Source organism: Mustela lutreola, chromosome 2 (assembly GCF_030435805.1).
Source record: "Mustela lutreola isolate mMusLut2 chromosome 2, mMusLut2.pri, whole genome shotgun sequence".
Taxonomy (NCBI): Eukaryota; Metazoa; Chordata; class Mammalia; order Carnivora; family Mustelidae; genus Mustela; species Mustela lutreola.
This window is the reverse complement of record NC_081291.1, coordinates 164,882,433-164,899,877: the sequence shown is the minus strand read 5'-3', so window position 1 is coordinate 164,899,877 and position 17,445 is coordinate 164,882,433. Positions and strand designations below refer to the sequence as shown.

At 40.0% G+C, this 17,445-nt stretch overlaps 1 protein-coding gene across 8 annotated transcripts in view; it reads right to left on the bottom strand.

The window, feature by feature from the left end:
* The window catches only part of CFAP44 (cilia and flagella associated protein 44), a 159,593-nt gene that overhangs the window by 142,061 nt on the left and 87 nt on the right, over nucleotides 1–17,445 (bottom strand). For 5 of the 8 annotated variants that reach the window (XR_009351137.1, XM_059164104.1, XM_059164106.1 and 2 more), the window contains exons 2-5: nucleotides 9,784–9,888; nucleotides 7,614–7,751; nucleotides 6,929–7,088; nucleotides 2,715–2,877 (exon numbers count right to left, since the gene is read on the bottom strand). Coding sequence is in view for 7 of the 8 variants with exons in the window: in XM_059164104.1 (XP_059020087.1) it covers nucleotides 2,715–2,877; nucleotides 6,929–7,088; nucleotides 7,614–7,751; nucleotides 9,784–9,883 (561 nt within the window). In the remaining variant the exon portion in view is untranslated. Of the gene's footprint in view, nucleotides 1–2,714; nucleotides 2,878–6,928; nucleotides 7,089–7,613; nucleotides 7,752–9,783; nucleotides 9,889–17,299; nucleotides 17,434–17,445 lie in introns of those variants that run through there. The other 3 variants (XM_059164105.1, XM_059164108.1, XM_059164107.1) reach the window with 3 other exon arrangements.

Here is a 17,445-nt window from a genome sequence, read left to right as displayed (position 1 = left end):
CCACTGTTTTCATGAGGAAATAGGCACAGCGAAGCTAAGTGACTTGAAGTCATGCTGGCAAATGTCAGAGGTAGAATTCAAGCCAGGTGTTGGAAGCCAGGAAGAAAGTGGAACTAAAAAATTGGAGTTACGAAGGACTTAGGGGGAAGCAGATTACAACTACATCTTTCTAGATGCCCATTTACAGAACAATATTGGGTGAGCTATGTGGTCACAGAAATCTGAAAGGGAATTCAGGCAAATCTTTTGCCCCTCCAGGTCTGGTCTATAGTAAGTGAAAAAATTGCAGCCCTCAGATCAGAAACTCTGTGGGGTTGGGCTTGGTGTTTTATTTTTAGTGGAGACGTGGAATTAATGAGTTATTTACTTTTTATTCAACATACAGATTCACCCTATCTTTTCTGAAAGATAGTTGATATGTCCCCAGAACCGCTTCTCACAGGTTTCTCACTGCTTTGCACGAACACTTCTCATCCACAAATGGTAAACTGTTTTAGGGGGAAATGAAGTGATGAGGACAACTGAGGAAAGGCCCCTGCCACTAGCCAGGCTCTGACAGCCCCAGCACACATGGACATCCAACTGCCAAGAGTCCAGGAGGATGATAAGGGCTGCCATTCTTGACCACAGAACACCTCGCCTACTGACCTCAGACCAAATTATTATACAACAGAATAGAAATTTCAAAACTACATAATGGGAGAAAAAAAGAAGTGCTAGTTTCCTGTTTCTTAGCACTCTGCAAGTGATGTGGACCTCAGGGTACATGACACCTCAGGGTGGCCCCTAACTGACTTCCCTCCACAGAACCCAGGACCCTCAAGTTGGGCCTGTGAATAGTGGCACATAGCTGGTGCCACGGTATCACGTACTTGCATGGATCTAGATTTTTGGTTTTTTGCTTTTTAATATGAGTCTTGTCTCTTTAGATGGATTTTAAACTCTTTGAATTCAGAGAGGTCATGAAACTTTTGTCATTTAAATACCTGCATATTCTGAGTACTGTTGGACACACAATGTAAGATAATAAATTCTTCTTGGGGTACCTGGGTGGTTCAGTCGGTTGAGCACCTGACTTTGGCTCAGGTCATGATCTCAGGGCTCTGGGGTTCTGGGATTGAGCCCCACATCAGACTCCACACCCAGTGTCCCTCTCCCCACCCCCGCCACCTTCCTCCCCCACTTCTGTTCTCTCTCCCTCTCTCTCTCAAATCATTAAAACCTTAAAACAATAATCCTAATTAGTGCATTAATTCTTGCTGGGGGCAGGGACTTTACCATGCACACATGCTACGTACAGATCAATGATCAAGAGACTCTCCTCACTCTTCCCTCTCACCAGGTCCTATTTCGATAGCCGCTCTATTTGTGGATCTCGGATTTTCTTTACCTTCTGCCTTCCCATTCATGTCCCTGCTTCACTTCTCAGAGCAAGAATCTTCAAAACCTCTCCACTCACCTCCCTTTCTAAATACCCTACCAGGTCCCATCTAATTTAATCAAAAGTTATTTCCCACTACCCCCTGCTAGCTTGGCCCAGTCTCTCAGCTGGATCTGCACCAGGCTTTCTGTGGGAAGCCCTCCACCTCTGCAGGGCACGGTGATGTGGGCCCTGCGCCTGCCAGTTCTGTCTGGGCTGCTCACACCTGACAGGCAGGGTGAGAGCAGGGCAGACTTCTATTTAGACCATGATCCTTCTAAAAAACTCTTTGAGCATCTACTATGGAAGTGCTGCTTGTATGTGCCCCAAATCCTGTGTGTTTCTCCTCCTTTCCCTGTCTCACACAGCCTACTCTGAACAGGGGCCCCTCTCGTGGCTCTAAAGGCACCAAGAGGTGTTGTCTCGAGTTGTTATTGGTGAGAGCAGATCTAAGGACACCTACTCTTAAGGATCACAGAGTAGAAAAACAGTCAGGGGGAAAACTTCAGGTATGGGGCCAAGTGCTATAGAGAGCTCAAGTAAGAGACAGCTAAAAAGGTTTTCTTTGGATTTGGCTACTCAGCGGGCCACTGGTCACTTTAGTAAAGGCAATTTCAGTGAGGTGGGAGGAGAAAAGACAAACCTGGCTATGAAGGGAAAAGCCAGCAAGTAAAGAGAAGGCATGGTTGGTTTAGAAGTGCTTTTATGAAGACATAAGTTGGTTTTATGAAGACCAGTTGGTTTAGTGTGCTTTTATGCTGAGGATGAAAAGGAGAGGCCAAAGATATAAGAAAGAAGGTGACTGATGGAGACAGCCACCTGAGGAGGAAGGAAGACACAGCCTCCAAATCACATGCAAATCTTTTTGTCAACTGCTCAAAAATTACTGAATGTACAATGTATACTTGATCTCCTAATGTTCGATTTTATACCTACATCTTATCTGGCACTTCTCCCTATGATTTGAATTATCATTTGTGCTACTCATCTGAGTATTTTTGCAGAATGGAACAAAGTGTTCATTATGAAAAAGCTGCAGGACAGTTGGAAGCCACTTAACCTCTATCAGCTCCAGTTTCCTTATCTGCAAAATGAGATGATCGTATCATTAACATAATATTGTAGTACTGCACAGAGACCATGTCAGTGAATGGAATGGCTGTAATAGTCGAATTGAAAATGCCTAAATCCCCCAATACTACCTATGGTATTGGCACCTAAGAGCTGGGTTGGTCCAAGATGAAACAGATACAAAAAGATAGATTTTTTTTTTCCAAAGTCACCAACAGCATACCCCGATGACACCAATTCCTCTACCACTGCTACTTCGCAGGTACATCTGTTCCTTGGTTTTCAAATTCAGAAAGATCAGCTGGTTCCCAGCTATGTAGATCACAGTATTGCTGTCCAGAAGTTGTAGGTTGGCCCGCTTTCTGCAGTCGTAACCAAAGGAATGACTGAGGGCAAGTTGTTAAGGAAAAGGAGTATAATAAAGTAAGCATCCTAGAGACAGGAAACGTAATGAAATAAATGTATTTTTAAAAGCTGTGCCATTAGGCAAAGGGTCGGTGTTGAAATAGTTGAATTATACTTTGGAACTCAGTTTTTATTTATTACCAATGCAACTTTATTTTTCAATGAAGTGAAAATTCTTATACTCTGATTTAGTCTGTATTTTCATTTTCGTAGGGAGATCCTGAAAGCAGATTCATTTTATAAAAGAAAAGTATTATATAGGCCTCTTCCCCTGAATTTGAAAGGTGAGATGTTTAAAATTCTGACAGAATGTTTCAAAGTTCTGAAAAACCAGTGATAATGTGACTAATATAATAAATCCACATATATGTAACTGAAATTTAATTCACATGAGCAAATTATGAAAATAAACTAAATAATATTTAGCATATAAGTATGTATAATCAATATGCTAACATTTCCTGAGCTCATTAGTATGTATAGGTATGTAGATAATAAGTGTGTGTGTGTGTGTATGTGTGTGTGTGTGTACACATTTATCCTATAGAGTAAATCTGAACTAATCCAAAATAGAGGTTAAAATAACCTGTTTTTATAAAACATCCTTTAAATGTACATTGTTACTACATTCAAGTTCAAATTAATAGAACCCAAGATATAAATGTATTAAGTAAATGAGATTAATCTATAAAAAATGTAGTTTGCAAAAGAAATATAATACATAGTGTATCTTATGTAGATGGATTCATATTTTCTAAGAACTCACTGGTGAACACAGAAGCTAAAGGATCATTGGAGAAATCTTTATTTTTTGAGCCCTTCTTTAAAAAACAAATTCTGATTTTAGGGGATTACCCTTATTTGTAAGTGAATATTTTTAGGGAAAGAAACTATGCAGAATTTTTAACAAGAGTATCTATAATTATAAGAAAGAGAAAATCTTAATGCAATTTGAATTGTGAAGTATATACAAATTACAACAAACTATATATAACTATACCTAGCTCATTGCCTAAGAATTAAATTGAAAAAGAGAACATTTCAGAGCTTTTGATCTGTTCAAGAAAACTGAATTTTATCAATTTAATAAAGACATAAACACCTAAAATTGAATCTTCTATAAAGAGCAAATGAATGTGTGATCCAAAGATCTTGTTGAAGCTATTCAGTCCTCAGGGAAACTATCTGAGGCCTCCTTACAAATAAGAGTGGGAACCACAGGCTCTTTATCTTCATAGAGCCTGGTATGGGGCAGGAGACTTCAGCCACACACCTTTTTCCTTTCCCCAAACTGCTATTTTCTCCTTTCCTTCCTTCTCTCCTTTCTCTGTTCCCAGGTACCAGTATAACACTTTGGAGGGCTTAAAGCTATGTCTACAGCCATGAGTAGAAGTAGGCTACCATCTCTTCACTGACATGGATGGCAGCTGGGAATCAGACATGTGATCATTTATCTGATATTATCATCCCTAATTTCGGGGTCGGGGGGAGACTCCCTTTTACTTGCTGCTGCTCTCCAATGCAGAATGGGTAAGGTTGTTAGTTCCCAAACTCTCCCCTTTCAAATCACAACCTGCTTCTTCTCACAGGTCATCTCTATTTCCCAGACTGCTGAGTGCAGTGTCCTGAGCCTCAGGTATTCAGTAAATATTCAGTAAATATTCCGTTGGGTGAAATAGTTAATTAATGTCTAACTAGAGTCCAATCCTTCTCTTTTAACCCTGGAAGACAGGGGCAGCCACTAACCAGAGCTTTGAAGATGTTCAATTGTGTTCTGCTATAGCTTCAACTCTTTCCCGTTTTGTCCCATCCTCACCTCTGGCTTGTGCCTTCTTAACTTCCTATCAGAGACCCAGGGCCTTCAATGTTCATGGGCATCTAGGACCCTCAGTTTAAGATTACATTTAAGGGACTCCCGGGTAGTTTAGTCAATTAAGCGGCTGCCTTTGGCTCAGGTCATCATCCCAGGGTCCTAGGACTGGGACTGAGTCCTGCATCAGCGGGGAGCCTGCTTCTCCCTCTGCCTACTGCTCCCCCGTCTTGTGCTCGCTCTCTCTGACAAAAAAATACAATCTTTAAAAAATAAAACAACATTGCATTTAATTACATCTTATATAAATTATACTATGGTTTAGGTGCTATTTAATAAATGACATATTTCTTGATTGATTTATAAAACACAAACTTTAAAACTGAAGTAGACTCAACACAATTACTAAAGTACAAAAAAGAGTATGTAGGGGATACATGACAGCTGACTTCTTGGAGCTTCTCATTCTTGGAGAGTACAACTGTCTAATGCGGGATAGTCCAGAGGGTCAGCTTTTGACTCAAGGTCTGGAACAACTAATAATGTAATCTTTCCAAAAATGGGACAAGCTACTTTGTGACTTCCCTGGTATTGAAAGTGTTCACAAAAAGTCTATAGCTTATAGAGCCACTCATCCATCATGAAGAGAAGGAATTCACACCTCAAGGCAAACATCAAGGTCACTCTGACTCTTATTATTTGGAATCTAGGCATATCTCTTTAATACAGAGATCCCTGTATCCTGGAGCAGCAAGTGCCCAGTACTGGGGGCTGGGAGAGAACAAGACCATCCCTGGGAAGGGATGCCTGGGTGGCTCAGTTGGTTAATCCACTGCCTTTGACTCAGGTTATGATCCTAGAGTCCTGAGATCGAGTCCCACATTGGGCTCCTGGCTTGGCCAGGAGCCTGCTTCTCCCTCTGCCTACTCGGCCTGCTCTGCCTGCCTCCACCCCTGCTTGTGCTCAATCTCTCTCTCTCTCTGATAAACAAATAAATAAAACCTTAAAACAAAAAAAAAATGTACCTGGGAAGGTTTTTCAGACTACAAGTGCCCAAGTCCCTCTCCCCACAGATAATAATGCAGTAGGTCCAAGAAAGGTCTCAGACCATGTGTATTTCAGGAAAAGCTTCCAGGTGACACTGATAAACCACCTCATTTGAAAAAAATAGGCTAAAAGAAAGGCAACAGCATAACTTTTATCAGCAACTTGTCCAAAGACCACATACACAAAAAAGTCCTCAGGAAAGAAAACTTCCAAGTTATAAGATTCAGGGTGAATTAGTTTTAGTTACACCTGGGATTGAAATAGAAAGTGATAATAATATGTTCTATCTTTATGTAAAAAACAAAACACTGAGTTATGAAGTACACAGCCCTCCTCTTTAAGCACACCTTATCTAAGAGGCCAGTCAGCGGTCTAGGCCATGTGGTCCCCTCCAGCACCCATCTAAGGGTAAGCATGCTAAACTGCCAGCAAGAGCATGAACGGAAATCTCCCAACCCCACCTGACAAACCTAATGTTGTATAGTGACAGCAACCTTAAATCCTCTTGTTGATTATCCCCACCTTTAAATTTTTTCATGGACTCTTACTCTGCAGACCAATTAAAACTTATTATTTTGGACCCTTCTTCCTCAGGGTTGTCTTCTCTGATATTCATCTGATAAATAGTGTGTCAGTGCCCCTGCCTGCCATTAGCATCAGTTTTAAGAAATCGATGAGTTTAACTTGCTAGGCATTGAGAAAGGGATGCCAGGCTGGTAGAGGTGGGAAACCAGAACAAGAGGCCTTCTGGTCTCCTGCACATCATGTCGCATGAAAGAACAAGCAGAAAAGCATCATTTCTCTTTATGGTTATTTGGCATCAACAAAAGCTTGATTAAATTAAGATCATGTATTTCTATCTCAACTTCTCTAAGGGCCAAGCTTCTTAGAATCTCCTAAGACAGGGATTGGCAAACTTTTTCTGGAAAGGGCCAGACAGTAAACATTCTAGGCTTTTTGAGCCAGGTGGCCTCTGTTTTAACTACTTAATTCTGCACTTGAAGTGCAATGGCAGCCACAAACAAAATGTAAATGAATGAGAATTTCTGTGTTCCAATAAAACTTTATTCACGAAAACAGACCAGAGGCCACATTTGGTCCGTGGGTTAGTTTGCCGACCCCTGACCTAAGAAGCTGAAATCCAAAAACTATACACGTGTAACTGGAGTGGATACACAAGTGTGAGAAGATCCAGTGGTATGTTCGAATCTGGAGTCACAAAAGGCATCGAAATAAGTTCCGTATAGTCGTAGAAGAAGTTCTCTGAGATTTTCTTCTTAACTTCTTCTTCCACCTCTTCGGAGGCTGGAGCAAGGTCTTCCACATACTGAGAGTCTAAAAAATTAAAAGATTTTACTAAGAAGAGCGTCCGATGAATCCTAAAATTGCATTTCACAAAGATAGGCAACAGGTACCTAGCCCATAATACTCCAGCAGTAAGTACCACCAGTGGCCTGAATGTGGGATGCCACCCACTAGTGAGCATGGGAGGAAGAGCCGACATGCCTGTGTGCATCAGGGTGAACGCAGAGCTCTGGTCATGGTTTCTGTAGTCTCAAAGAGCAACTCCTAATCAGTTCAAGTCAGAGTGAGAATTCACTAAACTGGGGTAGAATAGTCCTTAGTCCATCTAGTTCCCAGGAAACCAAGTATGAGAGTTTGGTATGTGATCCTCAGAAATGTAATATACAGCTCCAAAGTCTCTAAATCACCCTGCTAAAGCATGTTCCATGCTTTTCCTTTTATCACCCGACACACCCTGCAAGTTTTTATTTCTGTGAATTTTTAACTGTTCGGTTTGGGCAATCTGTCTTTAAAACAGTTATTATTACTGTGAGAAAACTAACAGTACTTACTTACCTCCAATGTTATCCACATAGTCATAGTGAAATGAACCTGAACTTCCCTCCAAACGTTCCGTATCATAATCATCATCCTCTAAATATGATTCTCCCCCTTCAACAAATGTTTCATCTGTGGCATCCTCTCTCACAGCAACTATTAAAAGTAATTTGTTTTAATAATTCCTACATTTTGAATTAAACATTTCCTTATTTCCAAAGTAGCTAATATTTTTTTTTTTATCACAACAGAAGTAAATTTAAAAAAAAAAAAAAAACTATGGTAAGATATCTGGAAAACCTACATATATTTGGAAATCAAAGAACATTTAAAAATAATGTATGGGTCAAGGAGAAATCAACAAGGAAACTTAGAAATATTTCAAACTAACGGATAATTAAAATATAACATTCAAAATTTGTGGGATGCAACTAAGGCAATGCTTAGAGGGAAATTTCTAGTTTTGTACACTTAGAAGAAGAAAAGTCAAAACTCAAACATCTAAAGCTCTACCTCAAGAATCTAGAAAAAGCAAAAAGAAAATAAAAAGAAATAATAGAAATAACAAAAATGAAAGCAAGGACCAGTTAAATAAAAGGCAAATAAACAATAGAGAAAATGAGCAAAACCAAAATCCTATTCTTTGACAAGATTGGCCAAATGGAGAAACTCCCAGCTGGACCAATCAAGAACAAAGAGAAAGACAATACAAATCTCCAACATCAGGAATGAAAATACATCCTAGAGTTATACCAAAAAATTTTATAATTTAAAATAAATGTACAAATTCTATGAAACATACAGTTACAAAACTTACAAAAGAAGAAATAAACAACTTTCTGTTTATTAAAGAAATGGGATTCATTAGAAATTTTCCATCTGTTTGTATTTTCTTCAATTTCTTTCATCAATGTTCTATAGTTTTCAGAGCACAGGTCTTTCACCTTCTTAGATAAGTTTATTCCTAGGTATTTTATTCTTTTTGGTGTAACTATATATGGGATTATTTTCTTAATTTCATTTTATGCTACTTTGTTAACAATGTAGAAAAAAACAACTGATTTCTGGGTATTAATTGTGCATCCTGCAATTTTACTGAATTCATTTTTTACTTCTAATATTTTTTTGTGGAGTCCTTAGGGTTTTCTATGTATAGCGTCATGTTACCTGTGAATAGTGACAGTCTGATTTTTTTCTTCACAATACGGACGCCTTTTATTGCTTTTTCTCGTCTGATTGCTGTGGCTAGGACTTCCAGTGCGATGTTGAACAAAAATGGCAAGAGTGGACATCCTCATCCTGTTCCTGATCTTAGAGGAAAAAGTTCTGTTTTTCTGTTTTAAGCCATGGATTTTTCATATGTGGCCCATATTATGTCAAGGTATATTCTCTCTAAACATACTGTGTTCAGAGTTTTTATTGTAAATGGATGTTGGATTTTAGATGTCAAATTCTTTTTCTGCATCTATTAACATATTCTTATGATTTTTATCCTTTGTTTTGTTAAATCAATCAAATAACATTGATTGATTTGCAAATAGTGAGCCATCCTCGTATCCTGAGAATAAATCCCACTTGATCATTGGTGAATGATCCTTTCACCATTATTGACTGTGTTTTGTAAACATGTTGTTAAGGATTTTTGCATTTATGTTCATCAGGGATATTGGCCTGTAGTTTTCTTTTTTTGTAGCATCTGTCTGGTTTTGGTATCAGGATATTTCTGTTCTATTTGCAGTATATTCTTCCATATGTTATCCAATTTAATCCTCAAACAACTCACAATTATCATCTTAACGGGTGAGTAAATTGAGGCTCAAAGAGGTGAAATAATCTACCCCAGATCAAACATCTCTAAGTGGTAGACTCAGGCCTCAAACCTAGAGCGCAATTCTTTCTACTATACTGAATTAGAAAAGTTCATTAAAGACTGCAGACTTCACAAGAGAGAGCAAGACCAGATTTGCAAAGAGGTCATTATCAACAGAGAGATGACAGTAACATCTATGGGCCAGGAACTGGAGATCTAATGGTTAAAACACAGTCTCTGCTCTTAACAAACCTAGAATTTAGTAACAGAGTTAAACATGTAAACCATCTCTGCTGCACAAACTTAAATGCTCTTCAAAAGTGATTTTTCCTAAATTTAATAATAAAAATCTAAGTGTATATTATAACCTTTACTTACATTTTGATGCAGACTTCAAGGAGCTCAGAGACCGCTTCCCATCACTCTTTGATTTATCTAATCGCCTCCCATCAGTATCCTGATCCCCTGGTTCCTTCATTTCCTCTGGAAGCACAAAATTGAGATGAGAAAGGGAACAGCTGTGAAAAAAAATCATTTACAGATATCTTTCCCCTAACGAATTCTACAAGCACCAAACACCATGTGTGTTGATAATTGTATGTTTGCATAGTATCCAAGTGACTTAATGGGCAGGAGGTATAGCCACCAGCAGAGACCTCTGCAGAATGGCAGAATATAGTCAGACAGTCCCTTTTCCTAGGCCAACTTACTGTGATGCCCTCTGATTTTCCAGAAGTCTGCAGTGAAATGCCATTCCAGTCCATCTTTTCTCAAATATTCCATCACTAAAGTTAATCCCCTCTCATCCTTACTTTGGTTCATCCCCTCCATTTCCTCTTCTCATCACTCCATCATTTAACTCCTCTGGTGTTACTAATTAATTTCAATTTTTAAATATTTGTTCAGGGTACTTGCTATGTTATCAAGTCTTATGGTAGACACTAAATTATGGTACTGAACTAGAAATGTGACTCCTAACTTTGTGGAGTTTGTTCAGATAGATATTAAATGATCAATTAAAATATAATAAGTGCTATAAGAGGAAAGAATAGGGTCCTGTAGGCATGTCTAGCAAGATGACTAACCCATATCCTCAAGTTCAGGAAGAAGTATTGGAGACAAGGGTGATGAGTGGAGGTTGGCCAGGCCTAGAATAGACAGAATGTATTAGGCAGAGGGAACTTGAGAGCGAGTGCTATGTCTGTGAAGGGCTGAAAGCAGTTTGTTGTGAAACAGGCAGTGAAGAGGAGGCCGGTAGCAGATGATAGAACCATCTCTAAGCTTTTGCTAGAGAGTTTACAACTTATTTCTATGGCAACTGAAAGCCACTGAAAGATTTTAAGGAGGGAAGTGACACAGCAGATTTTCCCTGTCCTCCCTCTATTGAAGCTCTTCGTCTTTAAAAGCACCTGCTATATCCTCCTTATAAGTCTTGGCTTCTCCACCAATCACATTACTGGATATTTACCCTAAATATACAAATGTAGTGATCCAAAGGGGTCTGTACACCTGAATATTTATAGCAGCAAAATCCACAATAGCCAAACTATGGAAAGAACCTAGATGTCCATCAATAGATGAATGAATTTAGAAGAGGTGGTATATATATACAATGGAATACTATGCAGCCATGAAAAGAAATGAAATCTTGCCATTTGCAATGACATGGAACTAGAGGGTATTATGCTGAGTGAAATAAGTCAATCAGAGAAAGACAATTATCATATGATCGCTCTGATATGAAGAATTTAAGAGGCATGGCAGGGGTTTGTGGTGGGAAGGGAAGGAAAAATGAAACAAGATGGGATCGGGATGGAGACAAACCATAAGAGACTCTTAATCTCATGAAACAAACCGAGGGTTGCTAGGGGTGGGGTGAAGGATAGCGTGGCTGGGTTATGGACATCGGGGAAGGTATGTGCTACAGTGAGTGCTGAATTGTGTAAGACTGATGGTTCACAGACCTGTACCCCTAGGGAAATAATACATTATATGTTAATAAAAATAATTTTTTAAAAACAGGAGAGTTTGAGATGTTATAATGTAGCAACTATTATTCTCAAAAAATACACACCAGTTACACAATTAAAAAAAAAAAGTCTTGGCTTCTCTATGCTAAACACCACATATCCTCCACCTCCTTCTACTGCAGGACTGGCAAGCAGAATAGAAGACAGTTCTTTTTTTTTTTTTTTAAGATTTTATTTATTTGACAGAGAGAGATCACAAGTAGGCAGAGAGGCAGGCAGAGAGAGAGAGAGAGGAGGAAGCAGGCTCCCTGCTGAGCAGAGAGCCCGATGTGGGACTCGATCCCAGGACCCTGAGATCATGACCTGAGCTGAAGGCAGCGGTTTAACCCACTGAGCCACCCAGGCGCCCCTAGAACACAGTTCTATTTGACTCAGATCTGTGGTTTGATTCAGGTTTGAATCTCAGTTTTGCCACATAAGCTTTCCATGAATTCAATTGTAAACAGGAGTGAAGTAAAAACAACTTACAAGACTGCTATGAAAATCAATTGAACTAGTGCATTATTTTCCTTTCCTGGTCTGTGAAGAAAGGCTAGTATGCCAAAAGCAGATGGGATACACACTACATGGTTTGTGGAGAGGGCAGTGTGAACACCACCTCCTTTCATCTGTATCTTGGGGGTCATTCCATCTGCTTTCTTGCAGCGACATCATGATGATGCCCTGCCTTGATTTGGGGGACAATAGTGCAGGGTCCAAATGTTTTTCTTAAAAGCTATTAACAGGAAACATAGGTCCTAAAATGACACTTATGTTACTAAATTTTGTTTAGCACTTTGAGGCCATTTTTCTGGATTACCAAAATGATGTTTTACCATTTAAAAAGTGTACGTGTGTGTGTGTGTGTGTGTGTGTGTGTGTGTGTGTGTGTTTTCCCTTAATGTTCTCCCTTTCTTCTTTCTTCCTCACTCTCTTCCTTCCTTCCTTCCTTCCTCTCACCTGATTGTAAAATATATGCCCACTAGGATTGGGAAGTGTGTAGGAATCAAATGATGGAAAAATCTTAAGTAGCAAGATCCTTTAAAATACATTTCCTTTTCCTTCCGGTTTGGATATACAGACTTGTTTTCTACATTTATACAAGTCATGGATTTGAAAATAATTAAATAATTGTAACAATAAAATAATTTTTAAAGATCAATATTGCAAGCTAATATCCGTTACTGCAGCATGGTTGCACATTATCCCACCCTGTGGGTAACGGTCTTTAGGGAGCTACAAACATACCTAAATGCCATATTTTCCCTCCCTGTAAAGGTTCTTTATAATGTATATTTACTAACTCAATTCTTAAAACTACTGAGCCCACTTATACCAAATGGTATTACACTTGTCATTGCCGAAGACACAAAAAAGAGCAACAGTGAACCCTTAACCTTAAATAGTTTACAATCTAGGAAGAAGAAATTGACAGTTCTCTTGGAATATAGTCTCAGAATAAGCTCTTCTAAACCACTGATCCAGATACGGGGCTGACCAGAACAAGGATGGTCTGAAAGTCCTGACTGGAGAGCAACTATAGCTAAGGGTTTCCTTGATAAAAATCAACATGTAAACTATTGGAAAAAAAAATAAACTATTCTCTCAGTTGCCATGTCGCAGACCCTAAATAAGCAGAGCAGAGCAGGCTCTGGGTTTGCCAACCAAAGTAAATGGATATCTTGTGGCTGTTGATCAGTTAAGAACTGAGAGATAACTGTTCCATCTGTAAATTTCAGTAACACCTCCGTCTATAAACATGTATTGCTTTATTTTCTATTGCCAGCATACAAATTTCACAACCTAAGATAATACCCATCTCTTCTCTCACACTTTTTTGGGTCAGAAATCCAGGTACACTCTGTGGGTTCTCTTGAGTTTCACAAGGTCAAAACAACGTGTTGGCAGAGCTACTTTCATTTCTGCTGGCTCTGGGGAAAAATCTATTTCTAGGCGTATTTAGATTATTGGCAGAATTCAGTTCCATGTGGTTGTAGGACCAAAGCCCTTGTTTTCTTGTTGACTGTAGGCCAGAAGTTATTCTGTTTCCAGAGGCCGGGTGGCTCATGGCCCCCTTCAAAGGCAGCAATGGTAGGTCAAGTACCTCTCAATGGTTTCAATCTCATAGTTTTCTTTTCTGCTTCCTACCACTAAAAATTTCATGAGATCATTTTCTGTCCTTTACTCTTCTCTTTTCCAGATACATTTATTTTTAACAAAGTGTAGCTGATCATTAACAGGATACATATATTCTAATAAAGAGCTTGTAAGACCTAATAAATCTACTGAAAGTGAATAAGAAACAGTTAGAGTAAACAATTATGGTAACAAATATGGTAACCATTATGGTAATGCTGGTTTGTAAACAAAGAGTTTAAGCCACAACCAAAGGTAAACTGGTGTCAAGACAAAAGTGTAACCAGGTGGTGGGTATTGGGGAGGGCACGTATTGCATGGAACACTGGGTTTGGTGCAAAAACAATGAATACTGTTACGCCGAAAAGAAATGAAAAAAAAAAAAGTGTACTCTTTATCCCACACTATTATAAGCAATATATTCCTCAAGTGGCTAATATGACCATGCAATAAATTTTAATATCACAAACACAGTTACTATCAGGTTGTGGGCAGTATGGAAGAAAATACTGGAACCGAAAGAATTTTCCCAGTGTTCTGAACTAGCACTACTGTACAAAAATACTGAGATCTTTTCTCAGCTCTTCTGGTTTAAAAAGGGGGGCTTTAGAACCAAGGGGCACCTGATCTAGAGATTGGCAGTGTAATTGGTGAGATGGAATAAGGTGATTTTTTATTCATGTGGTTGGCTGGTTAGGTTGGGGTTGTTTCGAATCAAGGAACTGGGAGGTTGTACTGTAAATTGCTGAGGCTCTGGAGCCAGAATGGCTTGGGTTCACATCCTAGTTTGGCAGAGGAGAAAGGTTAACTTGGGCAAGGGCCAAGTCGTTAGCATCCCTTAACTCTTAGTCCATTTATATGTAAAATGAGGGTGATAAATAAGATTGTCTGGCAGAGTCATTGTACGTATTAAATGAGATCTTTTATACTCTTAGTTCTCAACACCTGCTGCGCTTTCGGAATCACTTGGAAGACTTTCATAGCCTACCATTCTCAGACTCTCACTCCCTAAGTAATTCTTTTGTGCAATCAAAGATAAGAAGCTGGGCTTAAGGACCAGGGGTTTACTGAGTAAACCAGGGGTTTGAGTACCAGTAGGTACACAAAAATAGTAGTTGTTTTTACCATAATTACTACAAATTGTCTCTAATACAGCCAGAGCTCAATAAATGTGACCATGGAATCTTCAGACAGTTGAAAGAGGTCTTATCTAGTCCAACCTCCCACCCAGTGAAAGTCAAACATCTGCAACATTAAGCTCAGCACTGTTAGAAAAGCAGTCTAGTGTGTTGGTCAGGCTGAGAACTGGCTACAGTCAGCCTGGTACTGTGCTTACAGCCTGGCTCTCCTTCTTACACCTCCTGTGAGGTGTTAAACAGGTGTTTAGCCCCTCTGTGCCTTGGTTTTCTCATCTGTAAAGTACCTACTTCATAAGGTAAAGTACCTACTTCATAAAGCTGTTCTGAGATCTCACTGAGTTAATACAGTAGAGTTTTTTTGTTTTGTTTTAAAGATTTTATTTATTTATTTGGCAGAGAGAAATCACAAGTAGTCGGAGAGGCAGGCAGAGAGAGAGAGAGGGAAGCAGGCTCCCTGCTGAGCAGAGAGCCAGATGCGGGACTCGATCCCAGGACCCTGAGATCACGACCTGAGCTGAAGGCAGCGGCTTAACCCACTGAGCCACCCAGGCGCCCAATACAGTAGAGTTTTAAGAGCAGTGCCTGACACATAGAAAGTCAGTATATAAAATGATTGAAGGGATAAATTTATTCATTCTTGAGTAAATGAACAAATGAAGGAACACTTCAAGAGATGATCAGGTGGCTTCGATTCAAACATTTCAGGTTAGTAAGTAAGCACATTCTGTTAATGCTCAGCTCTAGTTCTTAGTTATTTTATACTAAGCTGAAATCTGCTTCCCTGCAACTTAGATCCATTTGGCCTTTGTTCTTCTGGGGACATATACAAGTTTTCCTGTGCACTATAACCATTCAAGTAATTGTAGCTACTTTACTTTTCTCCCTAGATCCTCTCTTTTCCAGCTATAGCCTCTCAAGTCTTTCAATTACTCCTCACCAACCTGGTTTCAACTCTTTTCGGCATCCTGATAGCTCAAGAAGTTCCTTCCCAATGCATTGAATATCCCTCCCAATTTTGTATCTTCTTTGAGGGATCCAGAAATTCTCCAAAAGAGATGAACTGTTACTCTACTTGTTGCAAACAGTGTATTGCTTTAAGGCAGCCTAATATTACATTATCTTCTGGGGGTGGTGTGGTAGGCTTATCATATGCTGACTCAACATAATCAGTTTGTAACCAGCCAGAACGACTACGGCACACTTTGTGTGTTCGCAACCACGCCCCATCTCATACAACTGAACAAGCTAGGTTTGGGAGGCTATTTGTGAACTCTCTTAAATGTCCTTTTATTAGATTGAACTCCACTGATCCACCCTATGGCTGGCTAATTCCGTTAACCAACTCACTGAGGAGACTATCAAGTTTTGAGTCAACCCTGAGGACGTATAAAGGAAAAAAAAAATCATAGTACATAGTGGTGCAAAGGCATGTGTTGCCTCCAGGAGGTTGCCTGGAAACCAGACAGAATGGTCCTGAATGCAACATTAGTTAGATTCATTCCCCAGATTCCAAGGTCCTCAGTCTCACAAACTCAGACACTCCATCTCCGCAGTGTGCCAGAGCTGACCATGTTAAGACTCAGGGACTGTCACATAAAACAGATGCTCAGTTTCTACTTAACAATGTGAAACACCACTGTGCGAAGAATAGTAATACTCCATGTATTTTGAATGCTTACCACGTGTCAAACACAGTTCTAAGGATTCTGCACATACTGTTTCACATGTTTCTCCAAACAACTCAATGAGTTACACGCAATTTCCAGATGAGAACACAGAGCAGTTACTCTGAACCCTTCCCTCTCGCGCACCCATGCAGTTGGTTTCTATGTCCCGTTGCCAAGTGAACAGTCATTGAGCCTTTTGAATTCATCCTCTCCCTTCTACTCCCAGTGTCACCACCCTCATCTGGTTATGTCATCTCACCTGAACCATTACCACAGCCTCACACCTTGTCTCTCGCTTCTATAGCCCATTTCTACCCTGCCTCTTGTAGTTACAAAACACAGCTTTTATGTGCTACTTTTCCTGTTTGAAACCTATAACGGCTCCTCATGCCACAGAATAAGAACTCTGGTTCCTTGGCATGGCACAGAGGTCCCTCATCTGCACTTTCCCCCTTCCTTGTCCTTCCTTAGTCTCTTCTCCTCCTGCAATGTCCTAGCAGCCACGAGGGACAACTCACCATGCGCGGGACACACCGAGTACCTGTATGCTCCTATATCTGCTTGCATGCAACAAGCATTTACTCTGCACTGACTTTACCTGCAATATCCTAATTAGTAACAAGAACCCCATGAAGTAAGCATTATCATCTTTCTTTTTAGATATTAGGAAACTGAAATGCAGAGGGGTCAACTTGACAAGCGTCACACGGCTAAGTGTGGGGCCATCTGGTTTACTTGACCCCAGAACCCAGGCACTTTCCCACCAGACTCCCTGCTTCTGGCTTAGATCCGCCTAACTGGCACTCCTGGGGTCTGCTGTCTTCCGCTCCAGTCGGATTAGGAGCTCCTGGCAGGCAGGAACCGTGTCCAACTTTGTAAGCACGACGTCTAGCTCTATGCCGTCAATGCCGGTCACTTCAGCGCTTGTTAAACCGACTCGTACCAAGGATGAAGGACTAGGTCCCAGCGAGCCTGGAGAACGCTGGCTCAGCCTGAGAGAAGTCCAAGTGGGGATCACTGCTCCTTGACTCGCCAACAGATCTGAGGGGGAAGTTGTGGGAACTTCCCTGCTGCGGGCCTCCAAACTTA